This window comes from Empidonax traillii, unplaced genomic scaffold (assembly GCF_003031625.1).
Source record: "Empidonax traillii isolate 1590-97213 ecotype Southwest subspecies unplaced genomic scaffold, ASM303162v1 scaffold985:size400688, whole genome shotgun sequence".
In the NCBI taxonomy this organism is placed as follows: domain Eukaryota; kingdom Metazoa; phylum Chordata; class Aves; order Passeriformes; family Tyrannidae; genus Empidonax; species Empidonax traillii.
The window spans coordinates 269,867-290,079 of NW_020956178.1; the positions used below are offsets into that span (position 1 = coordinate 269,867).

At 43.1% G+C, this 20,213-nt stretch overlaps 1 protein-coding gene across 6 annotated transcripts in view; it reads right to left on the reverse strand.

Annotated features, from left to right (window-relative positions):
* Positions 1-19,000, reverse strand: part of PHKA2 (phosphorylase kinase regulatory subunit alpha 2) — a 41,507-nt gene extending 22,507 nt beyond the window's left edge. For 2 of the 6 annotated variants that reach the window (XM_027903612.1, XM_027903611.1), the window contains exons 1-14: positions 18,873-19,000; positions 13,233-13,391; positions 12,041-12,088; positions 11,395-11,563; positions 10,506-10,588; positions 9,804-9,884; positions 7,595-7,693; positions 7,128-7,274; positions 6,851-6,904; positions 6,168-6,290; positions 4,485-4,580; positions 3,003-3,110; positions 2,201-2,279; positions 670-804 (exon numbers count right to left, since the gene is read on the reverse strand). In XM_027903612.1, the coding sequence (XP_027759413.1) occupies positions 670-804; positions 2,201-2,279; positions 3,003-3,110; positions 4,485-4,580; positions 6,168-6,290; positions 6,851-6,904; positions 7,128-7,274; positions 7,595-7,693; positions 9,804-9,884; positions 10,506-10,588; positions 11,395-11,563; positions 12,041-12,088; positions 13,233-13,391; positions 18,873-18,950 (1,459 nt within the window). In that variant the 5' untranslated portion in view covers positions 18,951-19,000. Of the gene's footprint in view, positions 1-669; positions 805-2,200; positions 2,280-3,002; positions 3,111-4,484; positions 4,581-6,167; positions 6,291-6,850; positions 6,905-7,127; positions 7,275-7,594; positions 7,694-9,678; positions 9,714-9,803; positions 9,885-10,505; positions 10,589-11,394; positions 11,564-12,040; positions 12,089-13,232; positions 13,392-14,999; positions 15,024-18,872 lie in introns of those variants that run through there. The other 4 variants (XM_027903613.1, XM_027903615.1, XM_027903616.1 and 1 more) reach the window with 4 other exon arrangements.
* Positions 19,001-20,213: the final 1,213 nt, after the last annotated feature.

The following is a 20,213-nucleotide window of genomic DNA, read 5'->3' on the forward strand; positions in this document are numbered from 1 at the left end:
GGAACGTACTTCCAGTCCTGAGCTTAGAAAAACCCTAAAGGCTTCTGGGTTTGCAACTGAGAGAGAGAGCTTCAGCAGCTCAACTCAGCTCAGGGTTGGAAGGAACTTTAGCAAGAACCTTTAGCAAGCCCAAAGATGCTTTGATAGCAGCAGCACAGCTTCCCTGATTTGGAACAGAAAACTTCACAGGCTGCCTGCTGGGAGTAATGGCAGTAATACTGCCCATTTTCCAGACTTAAAACAGAAATGCTCTGACTTCTGAAAGGAGAAACATTTGATTTTTTTTTTCCATTATTTTCCAGGCATTTTTTCTAAAGGCAGTTTCTCTGTTGAAGTAGTTTCTGGAGGACAAAAGAAGAGTCAGTTCTTGCCTAACTCCAAAGGCAAGAACTGGTACTTTCACTTACTCCAACTGGTACTTTCACCACTGTTTCTAATGAGGCAATTTTTTTTCCTGTTTGAGTCCCTTATTTAAAGCAGAAGTTCTAAGTTTGTTAAACTTCTTCACACAAGCACATTTTTCTTTAGATCAAAGAAACTGATTTAAATAAAAGAAATTAAATTAAAGAAACTGAGAGAGTGCGAAGCAAGAAAAACAAAAAACAAATTGTGACCCTTAAAATAAGACCTTGCACAGCAGTGGAGAGGCTTCCATGTTCCCATACTTACCCAGCATGGTGTAGAGGTTACTCAGGATGCGAGCTGGCTGTACTCTGAGGGGATGGATATCAGCAATGCTCTGGACATTGAATCCACGGTCTTGCAAGAGGTTCTTAATATGATTAGATTCTGCTAAAACAGTTACTGCATAACAGAAAACAAAAACAGTACTAAGAAAAAACGTTCTACCCTTTTTAATTGAGTATCTCTACTGTCACCTCTCAACTAATGCATGTACTTAACTAAAAAGGCACAAAGGCCTTATTTCTTAATTTATGAGCCTGTGAGATCAAAAGGGATTGCAAGAGGGAGTCAGACAGACTTTGATTTTCTGCTTCTCCATATTTCTTGCTATTCCTGTCCACTTTGAACCACACGGTAATTCAAGTTGGAAGAGTCCTCATGAGGTCTCTGCTCAAACCTCCTGCTCAAGGCAGGATCAGACTTGCTGAAGTTACACCACATTCTTTGAGACTTTATCAGTTTGCTCTTATTTCTTTCAGTTCCACCAGTTTGGATCATGCAGTAGCTTTTAGCAATTAAGGCTTTTACCCCACAGAACAAGGGGAAACACAACTCGAAAACCTTTGTGGTTTTAACACAGCACAAAGTAACAATACAGCCAAGTCCCTGGGGAACAGGTGCTGTTACTTGTATAGCAATAAATGTTACAGAGACATTATAAAACGGCAGAGGTAAGGAGAAAAAAAATTCCCCAATTCAGTGGAATATACAATCCAGGCCCTGAATCCATCTCTTGTCCCACTTGACGTTTCGTCCATGATAGGTGGTTTATTAGTTTGGGACTAAAAATTCAGTATTGTTCTTTGTATTGTGAATAACTGTCAAAGAATGCTAAAAATAATCCAGCACTTCTATTTCTACTGGAAATTGAGCACTTCAAAATAACAAAATGCTATACTCACGAGATACCAACAGGGCATAAACAAGCACCAGCCCAGGTCACAGTATCACTGATAAATGCTGCTCCTGATAAACAAGCTGGTTTGTCTTTCAGAGCAGTACAAGCCCTTGAAAAGTCTTAAAGACCTGATCAGCTGGTGTTTGCCCTCATCTTAATTTTCTGGTTTTGCCTGTTCTTGCACTAACTGAAGAAGCCTCTGTCCACAGAGGTGAGGAGCCAGACTTAGGGCTGGCTTTTGGCTGCCTCTGTGGACAGGGATTCTCCCCACCCAGTGCTTTCTGGCTCCTCCGAGAAAGGGGCTGCACAGAAACCTAATTAAACTGATCCACCTCCAGTCAGTCCTGCTTTTTTTTTTTTCTAGAATCCACCAAGATTCTCCTTTTCACTATAAGATTAAGTTTTCCACTCTCCAGTCCCTGACAAGTCTTAAAATTTTAGCAAGTATTTTTTTAAAGAAGTGTGTTAAACCCCTTTCTCTGTTTCACAGTTTCTTCACAGCATCTGTGTCCCAAGCAAAAATCCACTTATTTTTAACATATCTTTCTCTCTCCTCTACTTGGGGACTTTGTCACCACACAATTCAATTCACCCAGAATGTTCAAAAAACTCCTTCACCTTGTACCACAACATCAGGTTTAAATCCCGTAGAAAATCTCCTGTTTAGGGGATCAATTTCACCTGCAGCAAGAAATCCCTAGAATAAATGCAAACGATAAAAGAAAGGAAACAAATAGCATTTAAGCAAAAGGTTTCTGATATCTAGAACAAATCTTAACCAATTTTCAAAGTATTTTTTCAGTACAGCAGGACTTAAGGCCTGATTTGTCTACCCTGGCCACCAATGAGTACATTTAATAAAAACAATGGATGCACTATTTTTTGGAACAGCAAGAAAATGTTTCTGCCACAATCTGAATATTCAGATTTCCTATTTTAGAGTTGTAGCAACTGACAACACAATTTTGCCAGGCTAGTGATTTTTTTTATAGCTCCACAGAGACATTCTGTGGTTCCTTTAACTAGTCTGGCTGATACGGGAGAACTCCGTAGACACGTTATGCCACAGAGTAAGGCATAGCCTAGTGGAGCTGAAACAGCACAAAATCCTGGCTCTGGAACAGCCAAGTCAGCCTTGCCTTGGTATAGTCCTCTATCCTAACCCTAAATCCAGTCCATCTGACAACTTATTCAGCTTGATTAGAAACAGACAATTGCATGTCTATACATATATATCAAGAAAAAAAAAAAAAAAAAAGCTCCTAAAATCTCAGTCACTCAGTCACCCTTTCATGGCTCATGTATATGTTTCTACTGGAAAACACATTGTTCCCTATCTGACAACCAAATTGTACTGAAAGCTCAAGCCATCTCAAACAAAATGAAATACAAGCTTACCTACTGTACAAGAAACAATTACCTCTGCTAACAGGCAGCTCAGGACATACAATGATTGGCCCCAAAGATGTGGCAACTTTCCCACTGGGACACGATCCACTGAGTGAGGATTTTCATACTCTTCATCCACCTGAAAACAAATACATAAGCAAGAAAAATTACCCTGAAGTTGGGAATAACAATTGGTAACATATAAGTATTTGAAACATATGGTCTACCATCTACCCTTGCTAACCTGCCATTATTACTGACTTAGACAACTCTTGGTTTTACTTTTAAGGCTGCACATTTTCTGACATTGGAACTATGGTTCCTTTTTGTACTCCACCCACCCTTCAAAGCTGGAGGATGAATAGGGACTCTGCATGCAATTATAGCTTTGGTATTATCTCTTCCACTTTCTCCTCACCATGCCTTTGCTGCCTTCCCTCTGAGCTGCTCACAGCTAACTGGGTGTCTGCTTCCCAATCCCTTCCAAGATGGCACTTCAACTGCACTGATGTCTACCTAGCTTTCTGAAACAAAGGTGTTTTCCAAAAATTAAAACTATTCCACCTTTCCTGTGTTACTAAGGATGGCCAATGCGAAAATTAAGAGCAGACTTATAATTTAGAAAAAAAACAACTGCCCTAATTTTGCAGTAGGTATACAGAGCTACTGAGGGCAGGGGGAAAAACTCTCCTACATTACATCTTTACATAGACAAAATACACCCTGTTTATTTGGCATGTCTGCCAGATGATTATCATCATATCAAAATTCAGAAGGTGGTTCTAAACTCTTACACACTTGTTCCCACTAGGAAGGCAATTCAGAGTTTCCATCTCATATCTGCAAGTAAGACATCAACTGTTGGCTGACCAGCTCAGACCAACCCAGGAGGCTCCACACCCTCAGTGAGTGAGGGCTGAGAAGTCTGGAGTGGAAGAAGAAGCTGGCAGGGAGGGATACAAAGGCAAATAGCATGGAAGAGCACATTAACTCATCTGAATTTCACTGTCACAATGGGAGAATCAGATAAACAGTAAGAGTAAAGATGGGGGAAAAGAAAATACCCATAGCGAACAAATAAAAATCCCAGCCCACACCCTAATCCATCTGAAGGCTGTTTCTGTCTCCCATACAGGCTCTGGAAAAGAGCAGCACAATCAACCAATAGACTAGACAGGAAGGACAGTCTATGCTTTATTTCCTCTTTGAGCTTCAGTCCCTAAGTCAGTATCAGCACTTCTTAAATGTGTGTCTTGCTATAAGCATGTAAAATTTCAGACCCGCTCTAATATTTCCACAGACACTCAGACTTCCAAGGAAGAAATGTGACAGTGTGGAAGCCTAAAGTTGACCATTTCTCAGCAGGAGCCGTGAGAGGTCTCTTACGTTTTCATATGCAGTAGTCTTTTCTCATTGCTGGTTCAGATTTATCAGATACAGGAAAAACTATTAAACCATTCCTCTTGCTCTCTCTACTTTGCATACTGAATTGGATGCTGCATTTTCACATTACCTTGTCTGGAGGGACTGCATACAGCTCAGGCATTAGCACTAATCCATTCTTCTCTCTAATAAGTATTCCTTCCAGAGCCTCTCTGTACTCTTGTACCTGGAAATATTTTTAAACAGGAGTAAGAATTCACATTCCAGTCAGCAAAACTAAAACAAAAAAGTTAAAGTTTTAGTACGTTCCAGCCATACTTTTCTGATGAATATTCACATAAATATATAAAAAAAGAGGGGGGGAGGGGGAGGGAATCATGACTTACTGATGGAAGAACAGGGTTCAAATTATCAGAGACTGTTCCAGCATCTCAATATTATCAGCCTCAAAACCCTCAACACTCATCTTAAATCTGTAATGCACTGCTGCAGCACAAACCTTCTAACATATCCCTATAAAGAAGTCACTGGAACAAAACTTGTTAATCCACCCACAGAGCGCCTTAAAGAAAGATTAAAATCTGTAAAAGGAACTAGGCAACAAATCCTACATGAAATTTGCAATGCAGGACATGGGCATCAGACTGCCAATATCCATAAGAGTGCGAGGTGTATAAATTGTCAGCTTTCTGCTGACAATAGCAGCAGTAACTGGGGAAGACTAGACACTCACCTGAGTGTCTCAGTGACTTATTCAGATATGTTTAAATAGTGGAAACCAGGAGTAATTGCCCTAATCATGCCCTAGCACAGCCTGTCTGCACAACATTAAAGCAAACAGGTACATACTGTCCCAGATAATCCACCTAAGTTCTAGAGATTACTTCATGAAGTTCTGTTTTATTGACAAAACTGAAGTTTCAGTAAACTTTCTGATTTCCCCCCTCATGAAATAACGCCATTTCTCTCTCCATCATTTCACAGCAAAAACATATTTTAACTGTGCTCAGGAAAATATTTTACATTTCTAGTGTCAGTAAGTATTTCATTTGATTTGCAATATCTGGTACAGAAAAAAGGGGTTTTGGTCTGAAATTCTCTGTTTTGTTTCTGATGTAATTTTATTTTTTAAGGAGTTTAACGATCTCCTGTCCCTCTGCATAGTTGGTGATTTTAAATCACACACTTTTTTTACCTCTTCCAAGACACCAATCCACAGAAGTCCTGGTCTGAATGCATTTAGTCCTGGCTACTTGCTGCTCTTTAACTCTCCAGCACTCTCCAGGTGCCACCATAACCTTTGGAGGGCTATAATCAATTTAGCTGCCCTGACCACTGGGTGCTTGACACAGCAATGGCATGAAGTGACTTATGGAATTAGTAAAAATGAAATGGCTCCTCATAAGGCAACCCCAAACCTCTCTGAATGTACAACAGGACTTAAAGTAGCATGAATCTTGTTCTCAGTAGCCAAGCCACAGAGGTTGGGGAAAAGAAGCTTCTCTCATCCTGAAGTAATTGCGAAAGGGGCATCGAGGTTGGTGACAGGACAAAACTAGGCATATAAACCCTGTTCAGCCCAGTTTTACCACATCAGCTAACAGAGCCACTCAGCCTGGCAGGGAGAGGGCAACAAGGCCCCAGTGTGCACAACCCTGCTGCCTGTATCATGCCATGAACTCCCCAAGAAGGCGAGAATGGCTGAAGACTATTCCACTCTATCCAACTGATACCCAAAATAAACACGGAGCAAAGTTCCAAAAGACCATGGGCAAACGGCTTTGCAATTTGAAAGCAATTTCTCTTTTCTCACCTGAATTTTGTCCTCATTAAATATTCCATCAATTAGGAAGTATGTCCAGAATACTGGCCACTCACATTCAATATTCTCAAAGAGCTTGAGCTCAGCAGGATCATAGTGCAGCCTGCTTGGATCCTAAAAAATTCAACCACACTTGTTTAGTCACAGTGCTAAATCAGTCACCCATACTCCAATCATAATGGTAGCCTATTTCGTACAAGTAATTAAAACCCAGAAACCAATAAACCCACCAGAAGTAGTTTCCATGCAGTCTCTTCAGTGTTTTACATTCAGCCTCAAACTCATTTAATGGTTCCCTAGACAAACTGACCCTTCCTAGTCTCAGAATCTAAGTGTCACCCAAGTAATCTTGGCTCTGCCTCAGGACAAAGATACTTTGGAATCTGCAGGGACACCGCTTCTGCTTAGACACCATAAGCATATCTAAGGATTAATTTCTTACAGAATTATTAATTAAATTTTGCCCTTAATAAATGGTTTTCAGCCTCCTTCAGATATGTTGCATTTTATATGTTGTAATTTCTAGGGTGGATACCTGGATTACCTCCAAAGCCACTGAGATGTCTTAGCAGTGATGGAGAACTTTACTCCTTCATGTAAATAAGACAAAGTATGTCTATAAAGGAGAGATAAAATTCTTCCTAATGCCTATTGAAAATGCACATCAGAAGTACCTCTCTGGGTGTCTTGTAACCATCTCGGAGAAAGCGACAGCAGCCGTAGCGGCCCTGGTAAAAACAGACAAAATTACAGAGAATCACACATACTGTTCTTCCTCACAGACTAACACAACAAGTGCTGAGTTTTAAGGGTCACTTAGGGATTTTGTTTCCTCTCTTCCAGGCACAGATGAACGAAGTCTGGAAACCCTTGTTTAATTAGAATTTTTGGTTAAAAGAAAGGTTCTGTTTCTCTTTCTTTCTGCAAAACAAAGATAAAGGAAATTCTTACCTGCAGTTTGGATATGATTTCACTCTTGGTTACATTAACAAGGTTTAGATCCTCCACTGCAAAAGCTGGGTAAGAAATAATAGAGAGAAGGCCAGCATCTATCTCCTTTGACGTGGATGCCCTTGGTAACATGGAGTATAGAATAGACTGAGCAAAACAAGAAAAGAAAAAATGGATATAAAACAATTTACATACTTCAAAAGACTATGTCAAGTGTAAATGGAACATACTATATTATTTGCAAACTGATAGAGAACTCTCTGCATAGTTATTTTTAACCAAGTTAGAATGAGAATGCTTCCCACCACTCAGTTTCTCATGATCTACTAGAACAGGGTGAACAGCGTAGCCTGAACCCATCCGTATTACACTGAGTTCTTGGTTCGGGTAATCAACATTTAATTTAAAAACAAAAGGGAGAGGGTTAGGTTTTCCCCTAGCAAAGGAAAGAGCAGACTAATTTTTACCTGACAATGTTCTACTTCATCAGGAAGAACATGAATCACTGATTTATGTCCTCCGTGGGCTCCAAAAAGATCTAGTTCATCAATTGCTTCCAAAGCAGCCTTCAAAGAAAACCAAACCACAACCCAAAATTATTAGATATCTTTTAAACTGAGTATACACTGTAGCACCTGTGCTTATCCTCTGAAGGAGATTGTATAAGACATAAGTTCACTCCACAGACATTTTTAATCTTTAAAGGGAAGCTTGGCGATATTTTAGAAAAAAGTAAATATTTCTGTCTTTCCACTAGCTGGATACAGGATTGGTGAGCTGGTGATCCTTCTTACAATTTATAGGCAATGCAAAACAATGGGGAGCTGGGCTTCCACTGAGACATCACCTAAACAGCGAAGTACTTAGTAATAAATGTGCTGTCCTGTCCTACATTCCAAAATAACCCCCATTCAGTGTCCTTTCTCTCCTCCTGCCTGAAGAGCTGCTCAAAGAGGAAGGCTTGTTCAAGGAGACCCAGAATTAGTGAAGGCTGACCCCTCGAGAAGAGACCTGCAGCACCTCTCTGATACCGTCACTTCCCGAGCGGAAGAGAAATGAGGAGTCTGATCTCCCCACAGCCAGCTGAGGCACACAGTGCTACAAGCCAACAGGTCAGTCACTGCATTTCATACCTCTTGGTGGTAGTGCCTTTGCCTGGTGAAGACACTACCAGCCCAAACACTGACTCAATTTGGACACTCCTCCTTTGACCTAGCAGGCTCCAAAAGCTGGCTTTGAAGAACTGGGGTGTGCAGCACCACACAGGGAGTGTGGCAGCAAAAGAGAAAGGACTGGATGGCCAGGGCCAGGCTAGCAGAGCCTTCCTCTGAAATGCATATTCATAGGGTTGTGGTAACACTGAATTGTTGCTCTTGTGCCTGTTTTTGTCATGCAGCTTCATGGACATGCAGTTTCTCTGACAAAGGAAGGATCACAGAGGGCAGCTTTCCTTATCTCTCTGCAGAGGAGCAAGGATATTTTTCTTATTCCAACACAAAGATGGGTTTACTCCCTCTGCAGAGCCCCTCTCTCTAGACCAGCACTACAGCAACAGATGTTTCTGATGGTGGCAGAAAGTCCCATGGAGGAACTGCTAGTTGGGACCAGGGGCAGTTTTAATGGTGCAGAAAAGGTTCTGAGAACCACTCAAAGGCATATACTCTGTGCTGTGCTCTTGCCACGGGTAGTCACACAAAGCAGGAATGGGACAGAACTCCTGAAGTACATTTAAAACAAACAGTATCTACCTCAGCTTCTGCAGCAGGGCCTTCACTGTGCCCCCAACCAGTTCCCACCTGAAACAGCACTTCTGTTGAACTCAGACCCACAGAGAAGAGAAGTTGTGCAGTGAGTTCTGCAGATCATCTCAACATCAACAGGTCCAGATGTCACACAGAGACCACACCAGAATGTTCAGGGTAAAAAGATCTCATAGTGGACATCTAAGGAACAATTGTCCTGACAGACAGTGCCCCATTGCTGTTCGACTGAACTGACGAGCCAAGACCAGCAGTTTCTCCTCTTGCAATGCACACAAGGTCTTGGTAACTAACAAACCCAGCTGAAATGCAAATACACCTTTGACCTTAATGATCTTTGTCTTCTGCCAGTCCTCCAGACACCAAGTGAAAAGGTAGATGTCGATTACACATTTACATTTATGGCCTTCTGAACTTCTTTTAGTATCTCTATGACCTCGTGCTATGAGGGAATGAGAAATATCCACTTTTTTTAAAGTACATCTTCATTTATTTTTCTTTCTGAATTACTTGTGAAGAATTTCTTAGACTGATAGTCTGCTGTTTTCCAGAATTTGCATCTGATTTAATCTTACCATGAAAACATCTCATGTAATACTGGGGCTGGAGAATTAAGAAAGAGGGAAAGAAAACCAGAGGCCACTTTATGAGGCTGCACCTTGCTGAATCTATTAGATTCACAGTTCAATGAATCTGGTACCCTAGTTGCAATCCCTGGAGCAACTGTGCTGAGGTCCTTTAAGGAGAGCCATTATCACAAAGATTTTATGCTAAGAAATACTCACTCACACCCAAACAAGAATTCTTATACAATCAGTTAACTACTGCAGTGGCCAAGAAGACTAAGCAAAGGGAGCCATCAGGTTTGTCAGCACGACACAACAGCCACGAAGGAGGTATCAGGAAACATTCTCACTTTGGCCATCCCTACGGAGCTCGCATTCAGTTCAGGGATGCCCTGGTTTGTCTTATCACCACGTTCCCAAATTCCATAATCCTGCAACAACATCATCAAGAAAAAAAGGCATTATTATATATAAACACAGTGCTTTCCCCCCCTTGCCCCACAACAAATCCAGACTCCTCCATGAAATTAGCTTATAATTGGCCTTCAGGAAAAAAAAAAAAGGGGCTCTTAGTTTCCAAAAAGTCCCTGCTCATGTTTAAAGAGCAGCACATAAAAGTACACCCCAGCAGGATCAGGTATACAGTCATGAATCACTGCCTTCATAGAACACACAAAGCCCTTTATCCCTCCCCCTGTGCATGTTTCTCCCTGTGTCCCCTCAACTCATCACTTTCCAGAACACTTGTTACCATCCTGCTCTTTTTAGGAAGGCCCACAAGATTTTAATTAGACATCAGGAAATATTATTAATTATCAATTAAAAAACCCTCTGTTATTATGACAGAACAGGTATACCTCACCCACGCAGCAGTAAATCCTCCATAGCCCTCCCAACATCTCCAAAGACCCTGCTCACAGTGTAAAGTACTGACAGGTTCTGATACCTTCTCATGGAAAAAGCAAGTCCCTGTTTTTCTTCTCCATCAATAAGTAATTTTCCACCCACACCTGAGCAGTGTTCAGATGATTTACATATAAATAACTACTTACAGCAACTTTGTAGGCAGCTTCTATGTAAAAAACAAGATTCTGAATAAAGGTAACTTCATCGAGGGTGAAGATAATACGTAACCCTGATTAAAAGAAGGGAAGGGATTAATTATACTGTATCACAACTGAAATATTTACTCTTCAATAAGTTTCATGCTTTTGTTTAGAAATCAAAGGAAAAACTCATACTGATTTCAACAGGTCAGGCAGTAAACCTCAGTACTTGCTCCTGACAAAATACTTCAAATGCCACCAATACATAGGGTTTCAAAGAACTGCTGTGGGGGTGGCACTCGGACAGTGGGTACGAAGCAGACACATCTGAGTCAGCTCTGGCTCTTTAGAGCAGTGCATACCAATGCCCACTGCTCCCCACCCCTCTGCCTGCTTAGTGCTCTATCGAGGAAGTCTAGGAAAACTAGGTGCCCACTCTGAAGGGGTCAACTTCAAGAGGCTCCAAGGGCAGAAAATATGTAAGGAAACAAATCCTTATCCTCACATGAGGAGTGCAGTAGAGAGGAACACAAGGTAAAACTGCACCAGTAAGAAAAGGAACAGATGGCACAAAGTGGCACCTGATTTGATGTTGCCACTCTCTGAAGAAACCTGGTTGTCCATCAGAACACTGTCTTTAAACATGAAACTTCTCTGGTATGACTCATGCATGTATTTGCATACCAGTAATCATTAAAGGAATAGACACTGCCAGTTACTATAAATATGAAATCCTAAGTAAGTCCTATCTCTTTTCCAAAGAAACATTACTTCCTTCTGAGTAATAATTATTTAAAGATCTTTAAAGCTTGTTACTACTTTATTTTTCCTTTTTAAATGAAAGCTGGAATAGAAAAAGACTGCAACAAAAAGCAAAAAAACATGTTCTGCTTACCTGATGCAGTCATCTGTGCCAAGAAGAGCAGGTAAAGGGAAGTTGCATCCACTTGCAGATGCCCCCATTGGTCGTCCCCAACCACTGTGGCACAAGTTGCAGAGTTATACTTGGCATGGAGGCAGTCTTTGGTACTCTGTGTGCGTTTGAACCGCTCTACCTTATCTACCTAAAAAACAACACAAAACTCAAAGCTGAAACGTTTCAGAAGAACTATTTCAAAATCAACAACTTTTCTTAGGTGAGGAGAAACTTGAGGTTCTAATTCCTGTTACCTCACTTCAGTGTGTTTTGATTGATCAGAGTGCTTTAACACAACTCTGACCGCAGACTCCAGTTACATACACATTTCTACAGGAAAGAATAAGATGAAATTACCTTTTTGAGTTCAGATCTAAACTACAGGTGTGCATCTTGGTGAAAATCAGTTTGCAAAGGCAAAATACTTTGATTTGCTACAAGCACAATCTCAAAAAAGTGCAAGCAAGAGCAGAGTTTTGCTCAACAGTTTTAAAAAGATTCCTCACACCACCATCTACACACATGCAAAAACAGTCACTCTACAGAAGACACAACAAATATATGCTTCAGTGAAATGCTTTGTAAATACAATACATACTAATTCAACTCATACCTATGACATTACCTGTCTCATCATGCACTGCAAGAGTCCCCGCATCAGCTTCACCACATTCTGCAGGAACAAAACACATCAGTGACACCCTCACATGGTCGGCCTCATCAGCTGTTACAAACAACATTCGAAAGTGATAAAGATCCCACCCTCTACTAATGTCCTGCCAAAGGTAAAAAAAGGGGTGATATTTGCCCAAAATGCTCTACATGCTTTTTTAAAAATTATTTTTATTCCTACATCCCTACCTAGAAAAACAAATCTTTTCCCAAAGGCCCTCTCTGTGGTCCTTCTATCCAGCTAAGCAAATAATATGAATGCTGTGTCTTATAATAATAATGATTTTTACAGTGACAGATCCAGGGAACACTGCTAGGTGACTGCAAGACATTGACACGACTGGAAGACCTGTAAAGCTCCTTCCATTCCTTATACAGCGCAACAGAAGGCAGGTGACTGGTGTTAAGAAAGGGCCATAAGTGTGAATGTAGAGAAGTACAAGATTTTGCCTTAAATAAAGAAATCAATCCCATCTTTTTACCCAAAAGCTATAGCCTCAAAATATGATCATGCAGAGTCAAGGTTATTCTGTCACCACAGACCTCCCTGGTTTGAGCAGGGTATGTCAGCAAGAAATTTATCCAGTGACTTCAAAGTGACAGCAGGACACTGACACCAACAGTCACTCACTTGCCATTCAACCCATCTCTGCACTCTCATTTTTAACACCCACTTTCCCAGCCGCAAGTAAAGAAATTACTGTGTGAGTTACCTTCCCTTCCAACTCTCCAGTACGAGTCTTACCAGTTTGGAGATTGTTACCTTCTCTGGATTGATCAAACACATCTATACACCTTGTACGACCTCCACGAGACGACACAAGTGCACGTTCCAAAGACGGCTCCTTTAAATGGCATGCTCATCCTTACAGGGAAGAATGGTCTGGCAGGTAGTTTGCTACCATAGGATCCAAGCAACCTAGGCCTGATTTTCTGCTGTACAATATAACTCATGAGGGACCTCAAGGTTTAATCAGAGACAGGCTTGTAAATCTAGGCACAAAATCTCTCAGCCTAATTCAGCCTAAAATCTCACAAAAACAGAAGCCTAATTTTCAACAACTGGCCAATGGATGAAAGTTTGACTCCTACACGTTTTTGTTCTGTTTGCATTTATAACTGGTTTATACCAAACTCTGACAAACCTGCTCGAGTTCGTAGGCTTTGGCCTTATCCTCGTCCCGGTCTGCATTCTTCCGATAGGCCATTCCCAGCCCCCACACAGCCAGGATGCTGTAGATGTTGTCCCGAACCCAGGCATCTTTATGGTCAGCACCAGCTGAAAGCAGCCCCGTGACTGGATTCTAACCACGGCAGAAGGAATAAAGAACAAACATCACTACCCAAAGTCCCATCCATTAGGAAGCACCACTTCTTTTCTATTAAAGGGTAACAAAACAAACATGATTTCATGCTGATTGCACACTGTGGCTTCTCACAATCTCACAATAGAAGTGAGGTCTCATCTTTCTTTCCTAAACTCTTGGAAGTGAAATGTGTCATTCATTTGAACACTTCGGGATGTAAAATTTATAGCATCCAGCTGGGCATTCTCATCTACACAGAACTCTTAGCTAAGTAACTGAGTGAAATTCTAAATACATTGAGGAAATAGGAATTTAAATTTTAGATATTTGTGAGGAAAAGAGGGTACCAAGTCAACATTAAAAATTCAGCCTGGAATATATTCTTCTGTATGCATCTGGTCTCTGACATAATCTTGAGGAAGTAAAAAAAAAACCCACAACTTATCTTCTAGGAAATTAAAAAAGTATTTCTGTATATCTGCCTGCTGGGTTTATGACAGCTAAATGAATGCATGCAAAGCCTTTTTACATTCTCCTTCAGATAATGTACAGAAAGACAAATTCTGAAGGTGTTGAAAAGCAGCACACTGAGTAGTCTCCTGCATCCCAAATACTCCATTAAATTTTTCATTGCATCACTGATTCCCATCACTTCACTATCCATAATTTTTAAGACTGTCTTTCTTGGCTGTAGTTCTTCACTAACAAAAAAATGAGGCAAAGAAGGAAAAGGTCGATTGATGTTTCAATCAAATCAAGCCTTTACAGAAAATTTCAGTGAATGAAGACCAGTTGCCAGGGCTAACGTGACAAGGGGCAAAGATTACAATAATAAAGAAGAGCAAAATTTAAAAGAATACATACATACACTAATCTGTCATTTCTCCCACACACTGTTCACTCAGCTCCTTCCACGGTTATTTTTAAGAAGCCAGTTTGAGGGGGAGGAGCTTCAGTTACAATTTCCTGGGCTTTGCGTGTGACCACTGAACACCACAGGGGTGACAGCCTGACAGACATGACAGTCTGCCCTATTGTTATGGTCTAAATACAGCAGCACTTAGTGACTCCCTGATGGTAGAGACGTGGCTCTGCTGAAACAGTCCCTTGTCAGCACGGTCTCCACAAACCAAGTAACAACTAAAGGACCCCCTACTCACCTGTTTGATGGGGAAAGTAGCACATAGGAATGCAAACAGCTTAAAAAATGTCATTTTGATCTTGAAAAGTCAAGGCAAGGAGTAACAGAAGAACAAGTGTGCAAGCAAACAAGGAAACCTCGGTCTCAGCTCAGCACTGTGCCCACATGACAAAATCCAGGATCTGAAAAGGCAGACAGCATATTCCCTGCATTTTTAGAGCACTTTGGTTCCCTTCCTCCCATGCAGGACAACAAATGTCTATGCACCTGCAGCCCTGGCTTGATAGAGGTCACTTTGCTGTCTGTGAAATGATCATTTTGGTTTATTTTTCCCCACTCTATAATGCTGGGCTGCCTTCCAGTTGAAAAATAAAAAAGTATCTGGGTACCAAAATGGAAATCCCAGAAAAATGGCCCATGCAAGATTTTAAAAGACTTTTCAGCCCAGGGAGGGACCTGCCTACCTTCAGGAGGCTGTATTAAACACATCCAAGGGCAGCTATCACCATTTCAGAACCTCTGGTTCCTCTACAAGACGGTCGCAGCTTTTGGGGCACACTGGGGCTGGTTCTCATGGACTGACAAGACATTATGTCTTTCTTTATGCATATTCAGACTGTTAGCAGAATAACATAATATATGAATTAATATTTTAAGTGGTTTTGTTATGGATTTTTTAGAAAGTGTTTACTCTTAAAAACTACAATTATTTTCTTCTGTTACCTGCTGACACCATATGAAAACTACAGCACTTACAAGGTGCTAAAGAGCTCAAAGGAACACTGAGTGCACTTAATCCCACAGATGTCAAAGGGATTTTAGCTCAACTAGTACTCCAGAGCATTACATCTATGCAGTGATTACTAATTGGACTAGCAGGTCTCATCCTGCAAATCACACTGCACATAGAGATCCACAGAGCAAAGAATTTTACCAGCACCCATGGGCTGCCAGCTGAGTGCTGCAACAGAAAGCTGATTGCTGGACTAAGACTTTAAACTGTTGTATCATGTCCAATCCTATTTTTAAATCTATCTCTTAATCTGGAGTCAAAAAAAACCCCGAGCAACCCAAACCACAAAACACACCTGTTCCTACAGGGCATCAGGTACTAATAAGAACAGCAGTACAGGCACAAAACCAATGGGCTTCTAACCAGATCAACAAAGCAAATAAGCCCACATTTGTCATCTTGCTAAAAATCTATTTAATTTGCACCTGTCTCATTGATCTGTCAGGTGAAAACTGATGTAAGCTCTAGCAAAGCCTGCAGAAAGCTTGCTTGTGTGAAACCAGATGTAACACAGCTGGGCTTACTCATAAAAGTATGACAGATGTGCTTTCCTTATCAGTTCCATATGCTTTGCACTTATAGTACTGTACCAATATTTAAAAAGTACACAGATGTTAAGTTTTACTATTTTATGGACATATCTTAAGATTCACATTTTTTCTTATCTCATTCAATTAAGCAGCTGAGAACATCCTTCTGGTGGTGCTCTTCAGTGCCTGCTCCGCTACAGCACCGAGGCATCCCTCTGCCCCCTGTCCCTGGGGGCACATGGAACTGCCGGCAGATCCCACACAGACAGGAGCCAGCTATCTGGTCTTAGCCTCCTTGAACAACCTTTAACAGGACCTATCACTGTGCATGGTGCACAGACTGATCAGCAGAATGCAGCATCTGCAAAACAAGAACAACTTTGCTACTGACCCCATCCCGCAAGGTTCTGCACACGAAAAACTGTCAACCCTGGTGCAGGGTCCGGACCTGTGCTTTGGACACATCTGCCTGGTAGCACATATGTATACTCTGAATTAAAAATTACCTCTAAAATCACATCAATTTAGAGGGACTGAAATGAACACAAGATCAACTGCTGCTTCTGAGAAACCTGACTCCTGGTGTATTAAACACCTTATCAAAGCAAGATGTTCTGAGCACACTACGTGTTGTCCTTGCTTCACCCCTACAAAGCTGAGCGTGTCACTGCCCTCCATCACAGCACACCAGCTGGTGAGCTGGGTCTGCACTCCGGCAGCTTGTGGGTGTGAGGTACAGGGTCCCAGCCACACATCACCCCTGTGCTGAGTGGAGACACCTCACAAGCATTTAAATGCCTTGTGGCTCTCCTGCCAGGCTGCTCCTGGGCAAACTAATGGCTAAAATCCCCCTCCCTGGAACCAAGAAGGTTCCAATGGCAGTGATGCAGCAGCCCAGCCCATCCAGCCACAGATTATTCTGCTCCCAAAGAAGTCAGGATTGCATGTGGCCCAAAGACAACCATCCTAACTTGCCCAAGCAAGCACTGCATCTCTTCACTCAGCTGAGCACAACATTTTCAATCTATTGCAGTGAAAAACCATAAAGGGCATAGATACAGAAAAAAAAATCTAGAAACATGCCTTGAGCATCTCTCTGGGCCCTCTTGTGATATCACTGTCCCTCTGCCTTGCTTCCAGCCTGTGGCTTGCTTTCCACATACAGAAGAAAACCTCTCTTTTCCCACCTCTGAAGTCTCCCAGACATTAAGCTCTTAGTAGAAAAGGCAATACACAGTCACCAACACTTATCCTGGCACTGTAACTAGGAATTAAAAATTCTGGGTCACTCCTGTATTACCATTTAGTTACCCCTTTTTACTATTGTTAAATATTAATAACATTAAGGCTCAGCTTTCATGGGGCATGTTTGAGCTTTCAATCTCAGAGGCTCCATCTCTCTTCTAAATGAAGGCTGTTATCACTATTCTCATCTTGTAAATGTGGAAAGCAAGGCAGGTACTGGAAGCCAAAGTGATTTGCCCACGGTCATCCTAAGCATCTCCTGCACCCTTGCACAGCGAAATTATCTCTTCAGACCACTTATGTTCCAGATGTACTTGTATTTGTTTACAAATACAAGAGTTCACAATAAAAAGTACACAAACACCAATTCACAGGTGTCTGGACCCTGGGCCCAGAACAGCATCTGGGCACAGTGACAAAAATTTTATTGATCTCGGAAGATTTCAGTCCTGCCCTCTTCTTTCACTGCTTTCCAATTTCTTGAAACTCTCAGCAACAAAGTATATTTGGTAACTGATTTGTGCAAGTAACTCTGTTGCTCTCATCTTTACTTACTGGACTATTATAACCGAGGCATGACACTGCTGAGCACACTGTGAGTCCTCAGAGCCGGCCTGGGTGAAGGGAGCACACAAAGCAGAGAGCACTGCGCTGACCAAGGGCACAGAGTGAGTAACAGCCTGCCCCAACCACCCCCGCTATCTTCGCTCTTTCACTGCTCACATGTGCAGGCAGCCCTGCCTGACGAGCCAGAGCCCCAGCAGCGTTAACAGAGGGAGAAGAGACTGGAATCTCTGGGACGTGCCCCGCCGCACACACGTGCCACTGGAAGCACACAGGGAGCACACAGGGAGCACACAGGGGGCCCTGCGCTGTCCCGGATCCACACCGAGCTCTGCTGACAGACACGGCCCAAAGGCCCTGCTCAGAGCTCTTAAGTTACCAGGGCTTAATGGTGGTGTGGGCATGTACATATATATATATATATATAAATATATATATATACATATATATATATGTAGTGTGTATAGTGTGCAGCGGATGGGTGTGTATCATAACACAGAATCACAGAACATACTGAGTTGGGAGGGAATCATCTCGATCATCGAGTCCAAAAGTCCTGGCCCTGTGCAGGACACGCAAGAATCACATCACACACCATGTGCCTAAGAGCGTTGTCAAAACGCTTCTTGAACTCTGTCAGGCTTGGTGCTGTGGCCACTTCCCCGAGGAGCCTGCTCCAGTGCCCAAGCACCCTTTGGGTGAAAAACCTTTTCCTGATATCCAGCCTAAACCTCCCCTGACTCAGCTTCATATCGTTTCCTCAAGTCCTGTCACAGTTCACAAGCGTGAAGAGATTGGAACCAGTCCCTCCTCCTCGTGAGGATGCTGAAGACAACAATGAGATATATCCCTCAGTGGGAGGGGATGGCTACGAACACATTACTACTATTATACAGTATTACTATCTGCAAGCTCAGGCTCGCTGTATTTTCCACAGGCTTTCCAAGGTGCATGTACACAAGCAGCAGTGAGCACTGCCCGGATCCGCAGCGCCTCGGCGTTCCCGGCGGGCACAGGAGATGCGGAGGGGAGGAGGCCGTGCGCCGGCTGGAGGGGGGATGCTCTCCCCCCGGCCCCGCCGTGCCCCTCCTGCACCCAGCCCGCCGTCACCGGCCCCGGCAGCTCCCCCGCGCCCCCCGTCACAGCCCCACCGCACCGGGCCCTCCCGCCCCGAACAGGCGCCCCGGAGCGGCGGCCGCGCTCACCTGGTGGCAGAGGATGGTCCGCTGGACCAGGCGGGCGTAGCCGTCCAGGCGCACCCCCGAGTTGCTGCGGCTCCGCATCGCCCCACGGCCGGCCCGGCTGCCCGGCCCGCCCGCTCCCCTCCCCGTCACGATCGGGGCGGGGACAGCCGGAGATGGCGGCGGAGGCCTCTCCCCCTTCCCTGGGCGGCGGCGGGAGGGCCAGCCCGCCCTCATGGCGGGGCGGGGCGGGCCCGGCCTCCTGCCGCCGGCACCGCCGGGCACCGTGGGGTGAGGGGGATTGAGGACCGAGCGGGGCAGAGGCCGTAGAGGTGTCAAGGGACAAAAACATTTGTCAAAAGGCAGCATCTGTTAAAAACAAAGTCGGTTTCATCGAATGAAAAACAAAAACAAAAAACCCAAACAAACAAACAAAAGAAAAAAAAATCGCAAGACTTAATCAGGTAAGTCTTCACACCCCAGCCCCAGCTTTGGTTTTCCCACTTAACAAAGAAACAAGACTTGGAAGATTTCTGAAGGAAACGAACCTGCAATTCCCACAGGCATTCCCGAGGGGCACTGAGCAGCTAGGCTTCTGACTTGATTTGCCCTTGGTTCCCCAACAGCAGGGAGGAGCAGGAATAAGGGATGCCAGGCAAAAAGAACCAAGAGATTTACGCTAACAAACCACAAACTTGCTACGTACAATTGCAAAATCTTCAGCACCTTCCCTCTGTACTCCTGGCAATAGGAAATAAAAGAGTGTTAAGTGTGGACGGGTGCTGAAGCACTGAACAGATGTTGCAGAGTAGCTGGAAGTATGGGATTCACTCACATTTTAGAAAGGATTTTTTTCCATTGTTTTACTTTTCTCACCTGAAATTGCAGCATTAACAGTTACTACGCTAACTTCTTGCTGTGCAGCCTTCATTGCCTATATAATTGACAGCCATGGTTGAGAAAACAGCATTCAAAAGAGACAAATTCCTTCAGCAAACATCAGACATCCACACGCTGTAGGTTCCACCAGGAGGGGACAGGGTTCACCATCTCCATCTGCCAGAGCTGTGCTGTCCCAAGACATGGACCAGTTCACGCCCCTGAACTCCACACAAGCTCCTTGCTTCAGGGCACTGCTTTTTACAGACACTGCCTGCAACTGAGGGAACAGGTTTGCTGAGCGAGGTGGTGCCAGCTGTACACGGCAGGTTGCTGTTTATCTATGGCTAAGCTTAAAACCTCATTACAGATGATCCCGAGTTAGCTTTGCACCCAGGAGTTGACGCACAGTTTTACTTTGTGCTTTGGGAAGGGGTTGCAGCTTTCACCAAGCTCTGGGTGCTGTGGCTGAACTCCTAGCAGTGC